This window comes from Notamacropus eugenii, chromosome 1 (genome assembly GCF_028372415.1).
Source record: "Notamacropus eugenii isolate mMacEug1 chromosome 1, mMacEug1.pri_v2, whole genome shotgun sequence".
Taxonomy (NCBI): domain Eukaryota; kingdom Metazoa; phylum Chordata; class Mammalia; order Diprotodontia; family Macropodidae; genus Notamacropus; species Notamacropus eugenii.
The window spans coordinates 508,800,368-508,818,019 of NC_092872.1; the positions used below are offsets into that span (position 1 = coordinate 508,800,368).

Here is a 17,652-nt window from a genome sequence, read left to right on the forward strand (position 1 = left end):
TCTGGTTGGGTTCCCCAGATTGCATCATGTTAGCTTAGGGAATAGAAAGCAGTGTTACTGCAGCAACATGTAGAGCTTTAAAAATGTTTATTTCCATCTGCAGCCATCCAACCAAGAAGTAAAATGGCAGAGGGTTCAGGGCTAAGGTGAGAGAAAGAGGCTGCTGTAGTCCAGCGACTAGAACCTGGAGACTTTGCCTTGGTTCAGAATGGGGAAAAGCAGTAGTTTTTTTTGTTTTTTTTTTTAAGCAGTTGAATAGTATACTGCTGAGCCTCTGTTTAGAATCTCAGAGTCTCTGGGAACTTTAGAGGCCCTCAAGCACATCCCATTTACCTGGTGACCTGGACTGAGGGATACCAGCTCTGGTCTCAAGATCAGAGTTGTCATTAGCAGCACTAGATTGCCTCTATCTAGTGGCGTTGCCTTGCCACTGACACTGTTCCTGACATACATACAATGCTCTAAAGTAGCATTCTGTAATTAGGGATGCTGACATTGGTGGAATTTCTACCCTTCTGATTCTATGAATGGCTATATAGATATGGGGATTGATCTTCTTGGACCTATGAGTGTACTAAGCCAAGGCACTGCCAGCGGAAAGGACACTGGATTTGGAACCAGAGGTCCCAGTTAGGCTCCAATTTCTATTACTTTCTATAACTCTTTCCAGGTCTCAGCTTGGATTGGACTGGATGACTTCTGAAGTCCTTTCCATCTATAAATCTGTGGTCCTGTGATCCATGATCCTAGACATAGTTTTACTTTGCATATTGTATATTATGGGCATTTTAGGCTAAGTACAAAGAACCCTGGACCAGGAGACCTGGGTTCAAATCTCACCTCTGTTACTTTGTAGTTGTGTGACCACAGGCAAGTCACTTTTACTCTCTGAGACTCAAGTTTCCTCAGCTATAAAATGAGGGAGTTGGATTAGGTCACCACTGTGGTCCCTCTCAACTCTAAATTTATGTAGTCCTACATTTTGCTCCCCTTCATGCATATTATGACAATGTCTCCCAAACATGACACTCTGTCTCCCATCTCTGTACCATCTCACGGGTTGTCTTCCATATATGAAAGGTATCTCTTCCTCCTCTCCATCTCTGAAATTCTTTCACTTCCCTCAAGACTCAGTTCCTGTCCTGCTTTCCATAGGAGGTCTTTCTTAATTCTGGTCTTTGCCTTTTACCAGCTGCTCATGTTTTTTCCTCAATATTTTGAATGTGCCTGTATACATATGGTCTCAGTTCCTGGAGGACAGAGACTGTTTTGTTTTTGATTTTGGACCCTTGGTGCCTTTCACAGTTCCTATTGCCTAGTAGGTTTTTAATAAATGCTTATTGATTGATTGCCATAGCCTTGAGTAGTCCAGGGCCTCAAAAAGTGGGTCTTGATGCTAAATATGGTAGTGTTTAAATGACTTCCAGTCAAGACAGGGGTTGTTTAAGATTCATCGGAGTCAGTCTCTTGGGAAGTTTGCCTCTTGGGAGACGGCAGGTCCCAGCAGTAGAATGTTTGTAATCTGAGTTCTCAGGAGCGCCTTGCCTTTTTAATTGCAGAGTATCTGAGAGGACCCCCTTCATTGCTCAGACTTCAACAGGAATGATGGAGACGTTTTCCAGGTGACCGTAGGAAAATCTGGTTTAACAACTATAAGCATACCATCAAACCAAAACTCTTCACTTGTCCCCATCATCTTTAAGCTATTGCCCGTATCTCTCTCTCTCTCTCTCTCTCTCTCTCTCTTTTGTGATAGAACTTCTAGGGAAAAAAAAAAACTGTCTAAATTCTTTGGCTCCATTTCCTTTCTTCTCTCTTCTTAGCCCTCCACAATCTGGCTTCCAGTCATATTACTCAGCCAAAAGTGCCTTCTTCAAAGTTGCCGATGATGTCTTAACTGCCATATTTAATGATCTTTTCTCAATCTTCATCCTTCTTGACTCTTTTGTAGCAACTGATATGGATGTCTATTCTCTACCATCTGGGTTTTTGTAGCACTGCACTTCTTTGGTACTGTTCCCGTTGTCTAATCTCTCCCTTGAAGAGTCATTTTTGGTTTATTATCCTTGTCTTGCTCTTTAACTGTGGGTGGCCCCCAAGGCTCTGTCCTGGGCCTTCTTTTCTCTCTCTCTCTCTTCGCTCCTTTTTGGTGATCTCCTCAGCTCCTTCAGATTCATTTATCTTCTCTATTCCTCTGATCCCCAGATCCATTTATCCAGGTCTGCTCTCCCTTCCAACCTCCATATCTGTATTGCCAACTGCCTATTGAACATTTTCATCTGAATATCTCATAAGCATCTCAAACTCAAGATATTCTGAAATAGAACTCATTATTTCCCCCCTCAAATCTAACCTTTTATCCTTACTCTCTTATTTCTGTTGAGGGTGTCACCATCCTTCCAGTCACTCAGATTTACAGCCTTGGATTCAAACTTGGCCCTTTTCTCCCCCTTGCGTTCCATCTTCTTTCAATTTCTAAATCTTTTTGCTTCCATCTTCAACATCTCTCACATCTGTCTCCTTTCAACTCACATGGCCACCACCCTACGTTTAGGCCTCATCACTTCTTGTCTGGGCTATTGCAATAGTCTCCTAATTGGCCTCCCTCCCTCAAGTCTTTTTCCCCACTACAATCTATTTTCCACACAGATACTAAAGTGATTTTACCTACTCAATAAACTCCAGTGGCTCCAGATCACTATAAACTCCTCTCTTTGGCATTTAAAACCCTTTATAACCTTGGCCAAACTTATCCTTTTCTTTTTTAAAATAGTATTTTATTTTTTCCAGTTACATGTAAAGCCAATTTTTAGTATTCATTTAAAAAAAATTGAGTTCCAAATTTTCTCTTTCTCTTCCCTCCCCTCCCCTCTCCTTAAAAAGGTAAGAATTTTAAATCAGTTATATATGTCCAATCATGTAAAACAAGCTTAATCCTTTCAACTTTATTATATACCATTTCCTTTAGCCTTTCTTGATGATCCATCTGAATTGGCCTTCTTGCTGTCTCTCACACATGACACTCTCTCTGGCCTTTGTACGGGATATTGCTGATGTCTAGAATGAGCTCCCTCCTCAGCTCTGCTGCTTGGGATCCCTAGTTTCTCTCCAGGGACACCTGATGTCATTTTCTACATGTAGCTTTTCTTGATTCCCCGATCTGCTAGTTCAGTTTCCCTACCCCCAAATTTCTTATGCTTTTTTCTTTATGTATGTATGTATGTACACTCAAAGGGAGAAACAAAAAAAAAACAGTTAAGCAGCTACCTGTGGCAATATATGTAATACTGCATCCAGTCTTCCATTTCTCTAGTGAATGGAGAGAGGTATATTTGATCATCTGTTCGCCAGAGGCAAGATCGAACATTACAGTTACAGTGGGTCAACTTAATTTTATTCTTACCAATACCCTCATTTTTCCGATTAGGAAGCTGAGGTTCAGAGTTAACTAACTTGCTCAAAATATCTTTGATAGTTAATAGCCCATTTGGGAATTCAAACTCAGGTCCTCAGATTTCAATCTTTCCATTGTACCACACTGCTACTGTATCTTTTCAGCTTGTTGAGTTTTCTCTCAGGTCCTGGACCCATTCTCGATCTGCCTCTTTCCCTTTTGCTTCTCTCTCCCAAGAGTGAAAGAGAAGACACCAGAAGAGGACATGCCCCTAAAGCAGAGCCTTTCCAGCCTGGGTTGTGCTTATCTCGATTTTTGTGTCTTGTCTCTTGATGATCTTCTGGCCAGAAAATCTACCCTGCCTCCACCTCCTCTTTCCTTACCCTTCTCTATCTAAACCCTGTTCGTTGTTGCAAGCCCAGCTCTGCTCCCCCAACCTCTCCCATTCCCTAAACTATCAGTGCACTCATTGATAGCTCTCCATGAGAGCTATCTCACTTCTCATTTTGGCGCTTAGTTCCTGCTTGACTTGTTTAAATGTCTGGCTTCCTTAAATAGATGGTGAAGTCAGGAGACAATCTTATACTCCTTCAGGCCTTTTCCATGTGCCTAGCATAGAACCTTACACATAGAAAGGGACTCAGCTACCTGTGGAATACAGGCAGGGGTGTCCTGGAGCCAGATAAAACTGGATTGCTAAATTCTCAGTGAGACAATGGACACTTTGAAAATTTGTAGCACATGCTACAAAGCAGGACTTAATTTATTGTTTTTGGACTGCGATGGAGAAAACGTTAATAATGCAAACTAAACTTCTAAGTGTGTTACAGGCAGAGTTTGTTTTTATTTTGTTGTTTTTTGGAGAACCAGTTGTGCTGTTTTTACCAGTCCACCCCTGAATGCAGGAATAAAACACAGTTTCTTTAGGAGCACCAGATTCAATCCCATTCTTTTTACACACCCATACTTGTACTATAGTTAGCCAACACTTGATGAAAGTTAATTGTGTATTAATATAGAAGGATCATACATTTAAAGCTGGAAGGAACATGTGAGGAAATTGAGGGTCAGAGAAGTTAAGTGATTTTCCATGGTCCCACAGGCAGTAAGTGACAGAACTGGGATTGGAACCCAGGTCTTCTTACTCAATCCACTTATCTTTCAGTATGTGAACACAGGGAAGGTGGGGAAAAAAAGGCAGTTGAGAGACTTGGATTTATTTCTTTGGTGGTTCTTTAATGATACTATTTAATCATGTCCTTAGTGTGCAAAGAACTGGTTATCAGTACTAAGGAAGAAGAGGAAGCCTAAAGAAGTCCCTACCCTCATTATGTTTGTAATTAGGGGTTAAGACACTGTCACAATTAGCTTGTTGATGATGATGATGCTAGAGAGTATTTATATAGCACTGTGCTGTGTACTTTGAAGTTATTATCTCATTTGATTCTCACAACAAGCCTGGGAGATAGGTGCTATCATTATCCCTATTTTACAGATGAAGAAACTAAGGCACACAGAGGTTAAGTGACTTGCCCAAAGTCACGAAGCTAGTAAGTTTTATGAGGCTTGATTTGTACCCAGGCCTTCCTGACTCCTGGTCAGGTGCTATTAGGCAAAACCAGAACTAAGAATTCATATATTTGGGTCAAATTAGTTGGGCTTGGAGATGGTTTACTTGTTGCTGTTTGTCCTTCATCCTCAAAGAGGACAGTGACATAAGGGAGGTGATACAATGACATGCCAATGAACTGGATTTAAGTGAGGGAAGGTTGTGCAAAGTCACCAGTGTCAGTTTCTCTTCTGGAATCATCTGGGTCAAGCTAGGTTCAGCAAGATGTTAAGAAAAGATGACTTATTCCCCCAGTGGGTCTGGTCTGTGCTGCCATGGCAGAGCCAATAGACCCTCATTCCTTTCTGCCCCAGTCTGGTATAGTTTTGCCAGGAGTGAGAGCAGCCTACTTCCCTGTAGCAAAGAGTAGGAGGAAAAAAAAGAAGGGAAAGATTGGGGAATGTAGGTCGATGGTGGCCTAGGACCAAACGAAAGAGTTGATCACACTAATGAATTGCCTCAGGGAGGAAGTATTTCCCTTCTCTATGTCAGTGTCCTAGGGCAAAACCTGAATTAACTTGCCTTAGTTTCTGATGTAGCATTAGAGATTTTCTTTACACATATGAGGTCTGGAGAAAAAGGAAGGGGAAGGAGATGGAAGTTTATTTGGATAGTTGGATTTGGCATGGGAATCATCGGAAGATAGGTTTTGTAGTAATACAGTAGAGAGTGGACTGCTAACTTGTTTCTCCACACAGCTCTTGCTTTCCGTTTAGTTGATGGTGCTACAGGTTGGGGACTTGTGTTCATCCTTCGTTTTCGAAGAGGACCAATGAAATCATGGGGTGATGTCTAAAGGACTTATATGTGAATTGGATTTAAGTAAGGAAGAATTCCACAAGGTCCTCAGCCTCACTCTTTCTTCCAAAAGAAATTCATTGAAGTCCAATAGTAAGACATAAGTCAGAACAACTGGCAGTGGTCTAGGATGCAGTGGATGACCTTGACATCTTCAGTGTCTGACCAAGCCATTGGAACAAATTGTTCTCATCCACCCATTCTGCCAGGAAAGACGGCCATGTAGAATGTTCAAGGAGGACAAGTCCTCTGTTGTGAGGGCTTGCTGAGCCCTTTTTAGGCCTGTTCATCCACCTTTGGTGTCCTGGCACTCAGTCCTCTCTTGTGACTCCAAGAAGCTATAGCAGGTGCAGTGGCCACACCCCAGTAAACCATCTCTGCAGATGAGTTAAAACAAGTTGAGGGTAACCAACAGGCCTCAAACCTGTGAGTGAGTTAGGGGAATGTCTACCTCAAGAATGTGAAGAATCCCACCCTTTTGGGGTCTTAAACTCAACATGAGAGATTTTGCCTCTCCCTTCTAAATTCAGTACTTTGCCAACCTTTTAACTGCCCTGGCCCTCTCAAACACATTTTTAAAAAATTGTACACACTTCCCCTCCTTTGAAGGCCAGAGAAAACTGAAAAAGGCAAAAAAAAGCTAAAAAACTCCCTAGTTCCTAAACTCTCATTGATTCACAGATGAGTCAACAAATCTGGCCCTTACTTTCATGGTTTGCAATAAAAGAATGTTTAACACCATTTTGGCAAGGCATTCATTGTTTCAAAGACATAGCTCTGCTCCCCAAGTTGTCATTGTTCTATGGTCCAAATGGGCTTGTCCAGGGATCTCACATTTTCCCATTTTCCTGTAAAAGTTTCCAGCAAAGTCATCACCCAAGTGTAACTCCTATGTTCTGGCAAAAGATGCTGTCCCCATAGAAAACTACAGCATGTCCATTGATATTTTTCAGAACTTTATTCAATTACCACTGTAATATAACAAGCACTTGTTACATGCCTACTGTATACAAAATGTTGTGCAAGGTGGTAGGGGCTGGGGTGGGAGAGAGGTGGGGAATGATGCAGAGTTTCAGAACACATGGTTCTTGAGCTCATGGAGCTTTTAGTCTAGTGGAAGATGTGGCATGTATACACATTACTCTTTGACAACCCACAGGGGAGAGAGGTAATCACCTATAAGCTGTGTGGTTTATTGACTAGAGCACCCGACTCAGAGTCAGGAAGACCTAAGTTCAAATCCCACCACAAGACATTTTCTATGTGGTATTAGACAAGTCTCTCAACCCTTCTGGGACTCAGCTCTTCATTTGTAAAATGAGGAGAGTGGATTCGATGACCTGTAAAGTCCTTTTTAACCACTGAATCTATGATCTAGCTTCTCCAATAGATTGCCCTATCATCCCCACTTGTCCACTTATCTTCAATTTCTCCATCTACTGTTTCCCTACTTACTGCCCACAGACGTGCCCATGTGTCACCCATCCCCCAAAACCCTCACTTGATCAGTCTATCCCCTCTAGTTATATCCCGTATCTCTCCTCCGTTTTGTGGCTAAATTCCTTGAGAAGGCCACCTGAAATAGCTCCTCTACCTCTTGTCACCTCGTTCTCTTCCCAGCTCTTGGCAGTCTGGCTTCTAACCTTATCATTCAACCAAAACAGCTCTCTCCAAAGTTACCAGTGGTCTAGTCTTTTCTCAGTCCTCATCCTTCTTGACCTCTTCATCACCCTTTTCTCCTTGATACTCTCTTCTCTCTAGGTTTTCCTGGTTCTGCCCCAACCTGTCTGACTACTTCTCAGTCTCCTTTTGCTGGCTCTTCATTTAGATTACTTCCACTAACCATGGGTATAGTCTAGCGCTCTCTCCTGGGCCCTCTCTCTCTTTCTCCCTCTATACTATTTCACTTAGTGATCTCATCAGCTTTCATGGGTTTAATTACTGTCTCTAAGCTGATGATTCTCAAATTTAGTTATCCAACCCTAACCTCTTTCGTAGCCTTTAGATTAGGAAATCCCATCTCGAACTGCCTTGAACTGGATGTTGTATGGATATCTTAAACTTACAGGTCTAAAACTAAACTCATTATTCTTTTTCCCTCACACTTTCCCCTCTCATTAACTTCCACATTACTGTTGATGAAATCACCATCCTTCCAGTCACTCAAGCTTACAACCTAGGCATCATCCTCAACTCCTCGTTCTCACCAACCCCTCTTCTTCCCATATCCAGTCTGTTGCCAAGGCTTATTGAATATACCCTTATAACCTCTCTTGCATATGACCCTCTCTGACACTGCCACCACCCTGGGACAATTCCTCATTACCTCACTCCTGTACTGTTTCCATGGTCTGCTGGTTGGTTTCCCTGCCAGGAGTCTCTCCTCACTCTATCCCATCCTCCACTTAGCTGTCAGAATGATCTTCCTGAAATAAAGATCTGACCATATTGTCTCCTCCCCACCCTCACTCAATAAACTCCACAGGATCCCTATCATTTCCAGGATCAAATATAAAATCCCTTGTTTGACATTTAAAGCCCTTTATGACCTGCCCCCCCCCCAAGTCTTCTTACAATACACTTCCACCCCCAACCCCATCTGTTCTCCCTCTCTCCTTCACTGGCCCGTTTGCCGTTCTTCAACAAGAAATTCCAATCTCCCAATTCCAGGCCTCTTCACTGGCGGTCCCTCATTCCTGGGATGCTCTCCCTCTTTATTTCCACCTTCTTATTTCTTGGTTTCCTTCAACTCTCAGCTAAAATCCCATCTTTCCCAAGAAGTCTTAATTCCAGTGCCTTCCCTCTATTGATCATTTCTAGTTTATCTGGAATATAGCATGTCTATACATAGTTATTTGTATGCTGCCTCTCCCATTGGACTGTGGAGCTCCTTGAGAGCAGGGACTGCTTTTTGCCTTTCTTTGTATTCTTAACACTTAGTATAGTGCTTGGCATGTAGTATGTGCTTAATAAATGTTTATTGATTGACTGACTGATCCTGGGAACTATGGGGGATGGGAAGGGAGAGAGACCAGAGAAGGTTCTATGGAAGACATTTCATTGGAGTTGAGTCTTAAAGGATAGATAGGAATTCAGTCGATAGAGAGTGGGGAAGGGGCTGTATTCCAGGCATAAGGAAAAAGTATGAGCACTTGCACAGAGGTGGGAAATACAGGGGATATATAGTAGACAAGAAGTAATCCAGTTTGTATAGAACACAGAATACATATTGGGGAAAATAGCGTGAAATAAGGTTAAAAAATTAGTTTGGTACCTGAATGCCAAAATGAAGAGATTGGCATTTACGCGATAGGGAGTCAGTGTGAGAGCTTGGGCACTAAAGTGATATATTCAGATTTGTGCCCAAGGTAAGCTAATTTGGCCAAAGAAGGGAAGTAAAAATTTCCCTCACAACAGTTAAATTATTTGAACTGCTGCAAGGTCTTTGACTTTCAGGGCTTCATATAGTCCATCCCTTTCCTTCCCCCAAATGTCAAGTCAGAAATAGAAATTCATGGTCATAGAAACTTAAATTGTTTCAAGTACATTGTGAGGGACAGTTATTATATTTAATTACTCCATATATAACCACCCACAGGAGGGGACAGGGAAAGGTGGGAAGGAAAGGTAAGGATTGAATATCATAGAGTCTCTGTTCAGAGGTCAGTGTCAAATCCCACAGAGAGGGCATACTAAGGGTTTTAGGTCTTTGTATCCTTATGCTTCTGGACACAATTTAGTTTTATTTTACCTATCCTCTTAATTCCAGAATAAAGCCTTTTCATCCTGAGAGACTGACTGAATTAAAAGTTGTGTTTTTTTTTTTTCCAAGAGGATAAGGGGGAGAAATTCAAATTCAAAATTGAGAGTCTAGTGAAAACTGATATCAGCTGGAAATATAAGGAAGAGGCCCTGATGGGAACCAGCTTTGGCAATATAACTGGTAGAAATTTCTCTCAGACATTTCTTTGTGCCCTGTATGTTAATATCAACATAGTGGAAAAAACTAGCAGATAAATAAATTGTGGTTTACCCATTTTTACCATAGGTAAAGTGAAGGTAGAAAAGATGAAATGACGTTGGTAGAAGAGTTAGAGTGATGAAATGAGAACTTGGTAACCTGAACTCCCAGCCCTTATCTTATTAGCAGAGGCTGTCGTATTTCACTTTTGTGTCTACAGTACCTATCAGAGTGTCTTCAGAGGCAGCCTGGCATGGTGAAGGTAATCACTGGATTTGTAGTCACAAGACTGGCTCCAAACTCCAACTCTGATACTTCCTAGGCTCTGTGATCATGGACAGATGTCTTTATTGTTGGTTCCCTACAGTATAATGGAAATGGTAATGCTTCCAATACATATCTTCAGTAGTTTGTGAGGAAGGAACTTCAGAAAGGCCTACATAAATGTGATTTTTATTATTGCACATAGTAAGCAGTTCATTGTTGCATGACCTTTATTCAGTGGAACATTATATAATATAAAGGGTGTTTTTTACAAAGTATTTTTTTGGGTGCCTGTTTCTATATCCATTTACCTTTCTTTTAATTATCAAATGAGATAATGATTGTAAAGCTAAGTTTATTACAGTGCCTGGCACATAGTAGGTACTTGATAAATGCATAGTCCATTCCTTTCAACACTTCCTCTTCTCTTGTTATGGAAAAAAGACCCCTGAAACTTTCTCTGATGTGCCAGTTACTGACTATCTTACAATGTCCCTTTGTGGAGATATTATTTTCTCTATTTTCTTCTACATTCCCTTATAGACCCTTTCTGTGGCATGGTTGTACATTTCTGGCTCAGTGATCAAACTGTTCCTGAATAACCTCTCACCCAGGTGACTCATGGCCCTGTCTTCTTTTTCTTTTAGGGATTCAGATTTGTTTCTGCTTGACAGTCGAACTATCTGGGCTACGGAGGAGGGTTGGCTGGTATTTGACGTTACAGCCACGAGTAATCACTGGGTGGTGAACCCACAGCTCAACCTCGGCCTGCAGCTGTCAGTGGAGAGTCTAGATGGTGAGTTCCAAGACCTATTGTCAGCAGTGAGACCCTGAGTGTTCGTCGAAGAGCTCGAGCCCAGACTAGTTTTAGCACAGCCAATAATCATCTACTTAAGTGGGATCTTTTGAATACTTTATGCTTGAGTTTCATGAAGGGGCAAGATTTTTTTTTTTCCCCAAACAGCTCTAGCACTTTGAGTAGCAATACAATGTAGTTTTTCCTCTTTTCTTCTAGACCAAATAAAAGAAGAAATTTAAATGATCACTGGTTTATGCAAGAAGAGCTTTGCTTTTGACCCTTGATTTTTTAACTTGAGTCGAGAATCATTGGAGGGAAGAAAAAAAAGAGTTGAGTCAGGAAGACAGGGTAGTGGGTTCAGAGGATGGAGAAGAGAAGACCAGGAAAAAACTATGGATGGGAAGAACATCTAGAAGGCACATGCCCTTCCATCCACCTCTTTCTCATAACATAGCAGTCTTAGCTAAAGACATTCCATTTACAGGAGTTCTTAACCTGGGGTCTATAAACTTCTTAAAAAATGTTTTTTATAACCGTATTTCAACATAATTGGTTTCCTTTGCAATATTGCAGATTTTATTTTATGCATTTAAAAACATTATTCTGAGAAGGGGTTCATGGCCTTCATTAGAAGGCCAGAGGGGACCATGGCACAAAATAGGTTTAAAAACCCTGTTATTTATTTATTTATTTTAAAATTCTTGATTTTTAAAGGGACCAAAAAGGCCAAGTACTTGCCAGAATACAAATACTGACCCAAGCAATCTAAAATCTCCCTCACAAGGGTTTATTGATTATTTGCCCCCAACCCCACCACAAATCTAACAGAGTGAACAGCTTTCTACAGTATTCATCTCCTCCTCTCTCCCAACCTTCTCCCCCACCCCAATAAAAGTATTAGCACTTAGTCTTAAGGAATCAATGTTCTCTCCACCTCCTTTGGAAAAAAGTAGAGAGGGAGGGCTGTCTAGTAGAATCCCTGTAAACACTTTTCGATGAGCTGTTGAGGCAAACCAGTTGTGAGTAGGATGTAGGTGGGGCTGGTTGCATCAGTCACTCCTCCCAAGAAAATGTATTTCTAATTAAGCTGGGATAGTTCCCAGGCTTGCCTGTGAATGTGTATGTATGTTTTCTCCCTTTCTGTTCTGAGGAGCTACAAGGCTTGATACTGTGGTACTGCTAAGCACCTGAATGAGGTCTCCAGAATGATGGTGGTCAGGGCAATAGGAGAGACTAGGTGAGGGGTGGGGGGTGGGGGACTTTGAAGGGATTAGGAAGCAGGCGCACTTTGCTGTCAGATACTGCTTCTGAGTAGCTTTTCAAGTTCACTGCTTCTTCCTGCCTGTGCCCCTCCCATTTGGGAACCCAGTGAAAGCGTAGCATGGCATTTTGGTTCATAGAAGAGGCAACTGAGGGGAATTTACCTGGGAGAGGGGGGGGATAGGAATGTTGGGCTTGGTTCTTGGAGCTGCAGCTATTTATTATTACTGAATGTTTAATTGGGCCAATAGCTTTTTGGATATTCCACTTTTCTCCTCTATCAAGTCTTAGCTCTGAAGGAGGGATATGTGTGTGGTTTGGAAAGTACCTAGTTCTCCAAAAACGTAAAGTCATCCAACCCAGTCAAATACTGGACAGAAGGCAGCCTCTTCGAAGTTCTGGGATTATTCTCCAGCAGACCATTTGAGTTTTCCTAGCTGAGGAGGATCAAGAAAAAGCCTTGTGTGGAGGAAATAGTAACATCTCAAAAATACGTAATTTCCCCCCCAAAAAACCAAAAAAACCCCCAAACCCACCCACAACAAAATACAAAAACCAGTGCTTGTCCTTCTGAGTATAAACTCTAGGTGGTTAGTTGTCTTTGACTCTTGGGAGATGACTCCAAAGCGCAGACAGATTATCATTCGAGCATTAAATAGCCCAGCTGGGAGGAAAACCTTGTAGTCCGAGGCATTTGCTATTGGATGGTGCCTCTACTCCTGCTACATTTCTGGAAGAGCACATTCCACAGGGACTTACTCATCAGCTTCCTGGATGCCCCGCTGAGATCTCTTCACTGTGGTCATGTATAATCCCCTTTTCGGCTGGGACCTGGACCCATAGGAAGAAATAGGTTCCCTTCCTGGCCTAGATTAGCTCTTAGGTTTCATTGGTGCAAGTGATTTGTGACAGATAAGTCCACATACTTTCCTTATCAGAGTACTTACTCCTTTGATATCCTAGAGATCGGCCACAGGCCCTTTGAATACAGAGACCTGGCTCAGATTAGCTTCTGCTTGGGCTGCTTAGTACTCAAGCTCAGGAGAGTCAGCGTAGAGCTAGTTAGACCAGAGACAGACAACACACTCAGGTCCTAGAGGTTTTGTTCTCTGCCAAGCCACCAAGGGAGGGGATGAAGATAAAGAAAGAAATGGCTCATCACCCTTGTATCTGCTATAAATTCTGTTTTCTTTATTATTTTTCTTATTAAAAAAAAAAAGGATTTGACCAGAGATTGGTGGGCCCATTGCCTGCCTGAAGTAGGCCACTTGGAATTTCTCAAACTGACAGGCATTGGGGTTTTTCTGCCTTCTCCTGTGGGCTGGGCAGAGAGCCTGAATGAGATGCCGCCCAAATGGATCTGATCCAAATGACTATTGCTCCTTCCTGGGCTTCTGCCATTCTGGGTGGATCCTTGCCCTACTCTCTGGCTAAGGGCATAGCAGATATACTACCAGCTATGCGAGGATATAGGTTTGGTTGGCCAGAGGAAACCCTGATCCCAAAGCTTGCGTTGGAATTCAGAAAGGGTAAAGAGAGAGAGGGAGGATGTATCTTAATACTCATTTTATAGATGTTAGCTCTAGGAAGCCTTGATTTACCCAAAAGTACAAAATGAGAAAACTAGAAAGCATTCAGCTCATTTTTTGTGTGTGTGAAAGGAGAAAGAAGTCATTTTTATTGATCTCCAGAGAGATCAGCTACTTTTCCCAAGACTGTGTCTGGAGTCAGAGAATCTGTGTTCAAATACCACTCTGATGCGTGTTATCTATGTGATTCTGGGCAAGTCTTTGACCTCCCTTGGCCTCCGTTTTGTTATCAATAAAATGGAAAGTTAGACTAGATGGCCTCTGAAGTCCCTTCCAGCTCCACGTCTATGATGGTATGATTCCATGACATTGCAAGTCCACATGCCTGTCCTTATGGAAAGATGGGAATAGGACATGGATTTCCTGATTGCCAGGCTACCTGCCCAACCTATCAGATATGATGGCTTCTGTATTCATAATGCACAGAGCACATCTCTTCTTCATATGCTGTGAAATTAAGAAATCTGAATGACCAACATGTGTTAGAGGGGAATGTTATGTGTCCAGAGGAAGTGTGTGGTTGGAATAATGTATCATCTCCTGAGTGATGCTATTATTAAAGTTGGAATGATTTTCTCTTTGAAAGAGAATGCAGCTATAAGAAACTAGTTCTTCTTTCTTCCCCCTCAATAAAGAATACTGGGATGAACAAATCAAACGGTCAAAAAGTACGTACTAAGCATTTATTTGCATTAATTAATAATATACTAACAAGCATTAATGATTAAGTAATGAAAACTATATATTCTTATTCTTGGGCTAGTGACATTTTTTTCCTTTTTGTATAATAGATTAATTTGGTTAGATACACAGAGCACTCAAATAGCAGGAGTCTGGTGTATGGCCATAAAGTTACTTTTTATGCTCAAGAAAAGAGGCTCATAACTAGGTTGGTATGAAAATCTGGGAATCTTTTAGCACAGAGCTTAGGAAATAAGGCAATATTCCCTTCCCTGCTGTGCTGGGAATACTTATACCTGAAACCTCCCTACAAATTTATAACCATCCAGTTCTTGAAATCAAATCTCTAGCAACCAGACTATTGCAGGCATCCCTGCCTGGCCACAATGACAGAGAGGAGCGGTAGATATCTGTGTTCCTGGCCTGGTACTGGTTGCCAAGGGAGGATGCAAGAGAAGAAGTGGAAATCACCTCCTTGGTTTAAGTTTGACATGGATCAACCAGTCAGCACATAGAGCTCATTCTTCTTTCATCCTTCTTTAGGTCTCTGGACTGATTTTGTAATGTGGTGAGAAAGGTGCAGGGTTTGGGATGAGAGGACCTCATTCAAAATCCTGACTGCTACTTATTCCCTGTTGTGACCACAGATAAGTTATTTAACATCCAAGGACCTTAGTTTCCTTATTTGTAAAATGTCAGGGTTGGTAAGATTAGATGATATCTAAGATTTCTTTCAGTTCAAAGTCTACGGTCCTGTGAACTAGGAGCTTATTAGGTATAATAGGGGCATTTCCTCTTTGCTGTCCTCACTGAGTTCTTATTTGAAGAAAAGCTAATTTCTACTCCACCAGAACAACGCAGCCACAACAAGCAGACAAACAGTAGTTCTGGGATATATCTTTCCTGGAACATTGGCACTCAGGCAGTAAGACTCCTAACTTTCTGAGACCAAGAACAGCGGCAGGGCTTGGTTCATTTTCATCTGTGAGGAAGCTGAATGTTGATTAAGTAGTCATGCTGTCCTGAGACAATGAAGTCAATGTGTTTGTTTGAACCAAAGGTTTTGATTCAAATGAGAACCTTCTTAAATGTATTGAAAGCAAACTCCTGTTTCCTAAAGACAGGTTAGTTATGGATATTTGTCTTGGAGAATGGGAGCACAGTGGAAACAACGTTGAATTTAGAGGTAAAGGACTGGTATTTGAATCCTACCCCTTCGAATGTATGATCTTGAGTGAGTTACTTCTTCAATATGGTCCTACAAGTTTCCTCATCTGTAAAAAGAAGAGGTTGGACTATTTAACCTCTAAGGTCCCTTCTAGTTCTAAATCCTATGGTCCAGGGTTATTGTTTTGATCTAGAGGTGAAGACAATTCTAGAATGGAGTCTTTATATATTATCTTTCATTTACAAAATTTTTAAGCACTTAATTGGTGACCCCTTCGTTTCTACAATCAGAATTTCCATTTTCATTCTTCTGTTTTTCATTCCACCACAACACTAACCTGGACCTGCATTCTGTGGAGAAGAATCCAAAGATTGAAAGGAGGTACTTAACTCAAAAAATGATGAGAATGTTGGAAATAGTTGCCTTGAGTGGACCTCTTTTAAAAGATGGATTGGACTTGAGACCAGACCAAGACTGCTATGACTAGACCACCTGACAACTATGCTAGAGAGGCATACTGGGTAGAAAAGGAAAGAAAGAGACAGAAAAAAGGGAGGAGAGACAGACAGATAGAGAAGGAGGGGGGCTGGCTGGACAGAGATTTCAGGTAGGGGTCACTTTGCTTATGACACTAGAATAGATGACCCCATCCCACTCTTGTGTCTGGAATTTAGGATTAGCAATGTGGGTGCTCCCTGGGAGAGGGGGTTATGCCATAATGTTCAGTAAATTCCCCCAGAAACACAGCATAACCCAATGAAGTTGTTGGACTCTGGGTCCTGGGACAGCCCTTCCTGATGTCAGAAATCTCTGAGGGAATGCTGATGATCTTTGGCTTCCAGATTTCATCTTTTCTCTCACATATGACTGTGACATTGGTGTGGAAGAATGAATATTAGCTCTCCCCTGTTTTCATTTCTTTTAGGAAAGTAAAGTGGTAAACTGAAGTGGGAAGGGTAGACACAAGAGGTAGCCAGGTGTTTGAGTCTCGGTACTATGTTTTATTTTCTTTCTGTTTCATGTAGTAAATGTGTTTGAAACTCTAATATGAATACAATTTCTTTTGGGTTATGCAAAGTGAGGAAGATGATGAAAGTCATATTAGAAAATCAGAAATCAGGTATGAATACCAAGCCGTGGTTGGAGATTTTCCTTCAGTGATCAAAATAGTAATATGTTTCTGAATTATCATATGCAGATGTTTATTTTGTATTTTAAAACTCTAGACTTCACCTGGAGCAGAGGTTCTTAACCTTTTTATGTTACTGTTTATTCCTCTGACATTTTGGGTGAAGCCTATGGGCCCCTGCTCAGAATACTGTTTATAAATGCATAAAATAAGATACATAAGATTATAATGGAATTGAAATGCAGTTTTCAAAATTAAAAACAACACTAATAACTAGTTCATGGACCCCAAGTCTAGAAGAACCTGCGTCAAGCTGGAGAAGCCACACCATCTATCCCTTGCTGGAAGACAAGGGACCCCTTGGGACACCCGCCTACCAAACAGGTGGGACCTAGTCTATATCCCGCCTATTTTTGCATAGGTGAATCAAGACTATCATTCCCTGTCCTTTCATGGAAGTCTGTTGTTGTTATTGTTTAAAAAAAAAAAAAAAGACCAGAAGAGCAATTCAATGTCAGATAACCCATCTGCAAGAAGTTTTTTTCAACCCACATTTTTCAATTCCTTTTATCTTCTGAACTGGCCACTTCTTAGTCAGCAGCCTCTTGGTCAGTGTTGATTCCTGTAAAAAAATCACATTGGCAGCTAGCTACAGCTTTGTCCTCTCCACCCGTCTACCACATTCATTGTGCAAAATCTCTCTGTAGACCAAACATTTGATCTGCTTCCGGAAGGTTATTTCCAGTAAAGAGCCTTGTACCTATCTTCTTTGCTGTGAGATAGCATTAACTCTGCTACCTCATAATCACCCCTGCTTGGAATTCAAAAATAGGAATTAAAGCACTTAAAGAAGAATTTGTTATTCTTAAGTTTGGTTAAGCTGAAGCAACTGAGTAGAGAAACAGTGGAATGATTCATTAGCTAGAGGCATTCTCCCAAACTAAGCCCAGTAATATGCTGTACTGACAGTACCTGTGAGCAGCAGCTGACTGCTTGAATC

General features: G+C 41.4%; 1 protein-coding gene across 2 annotated transcripts in view; it reads left to right on the forward strand.

The window, feature by feature from the left end:
* Positions 1-17,652, forward strand: part of BMP7 (bone morphogenetic protein 7) — a 95,256-nt gene that overhangs the window by 61,810 nt on the left and 15,794 nt on the right. For both annotated transcript variants that reach the window (XM_072633458.1, XM_072633457.1), the window contains one exon: positions 10,674-10,822. In XM_072633458.1, the coding sequence (XP_072489559.1) occupies positions 10,674-10,822 (149 nt within the window). The remainder of the gene's footprint in view (positions 1-10,673; positions 10,823-17,652) is intronic.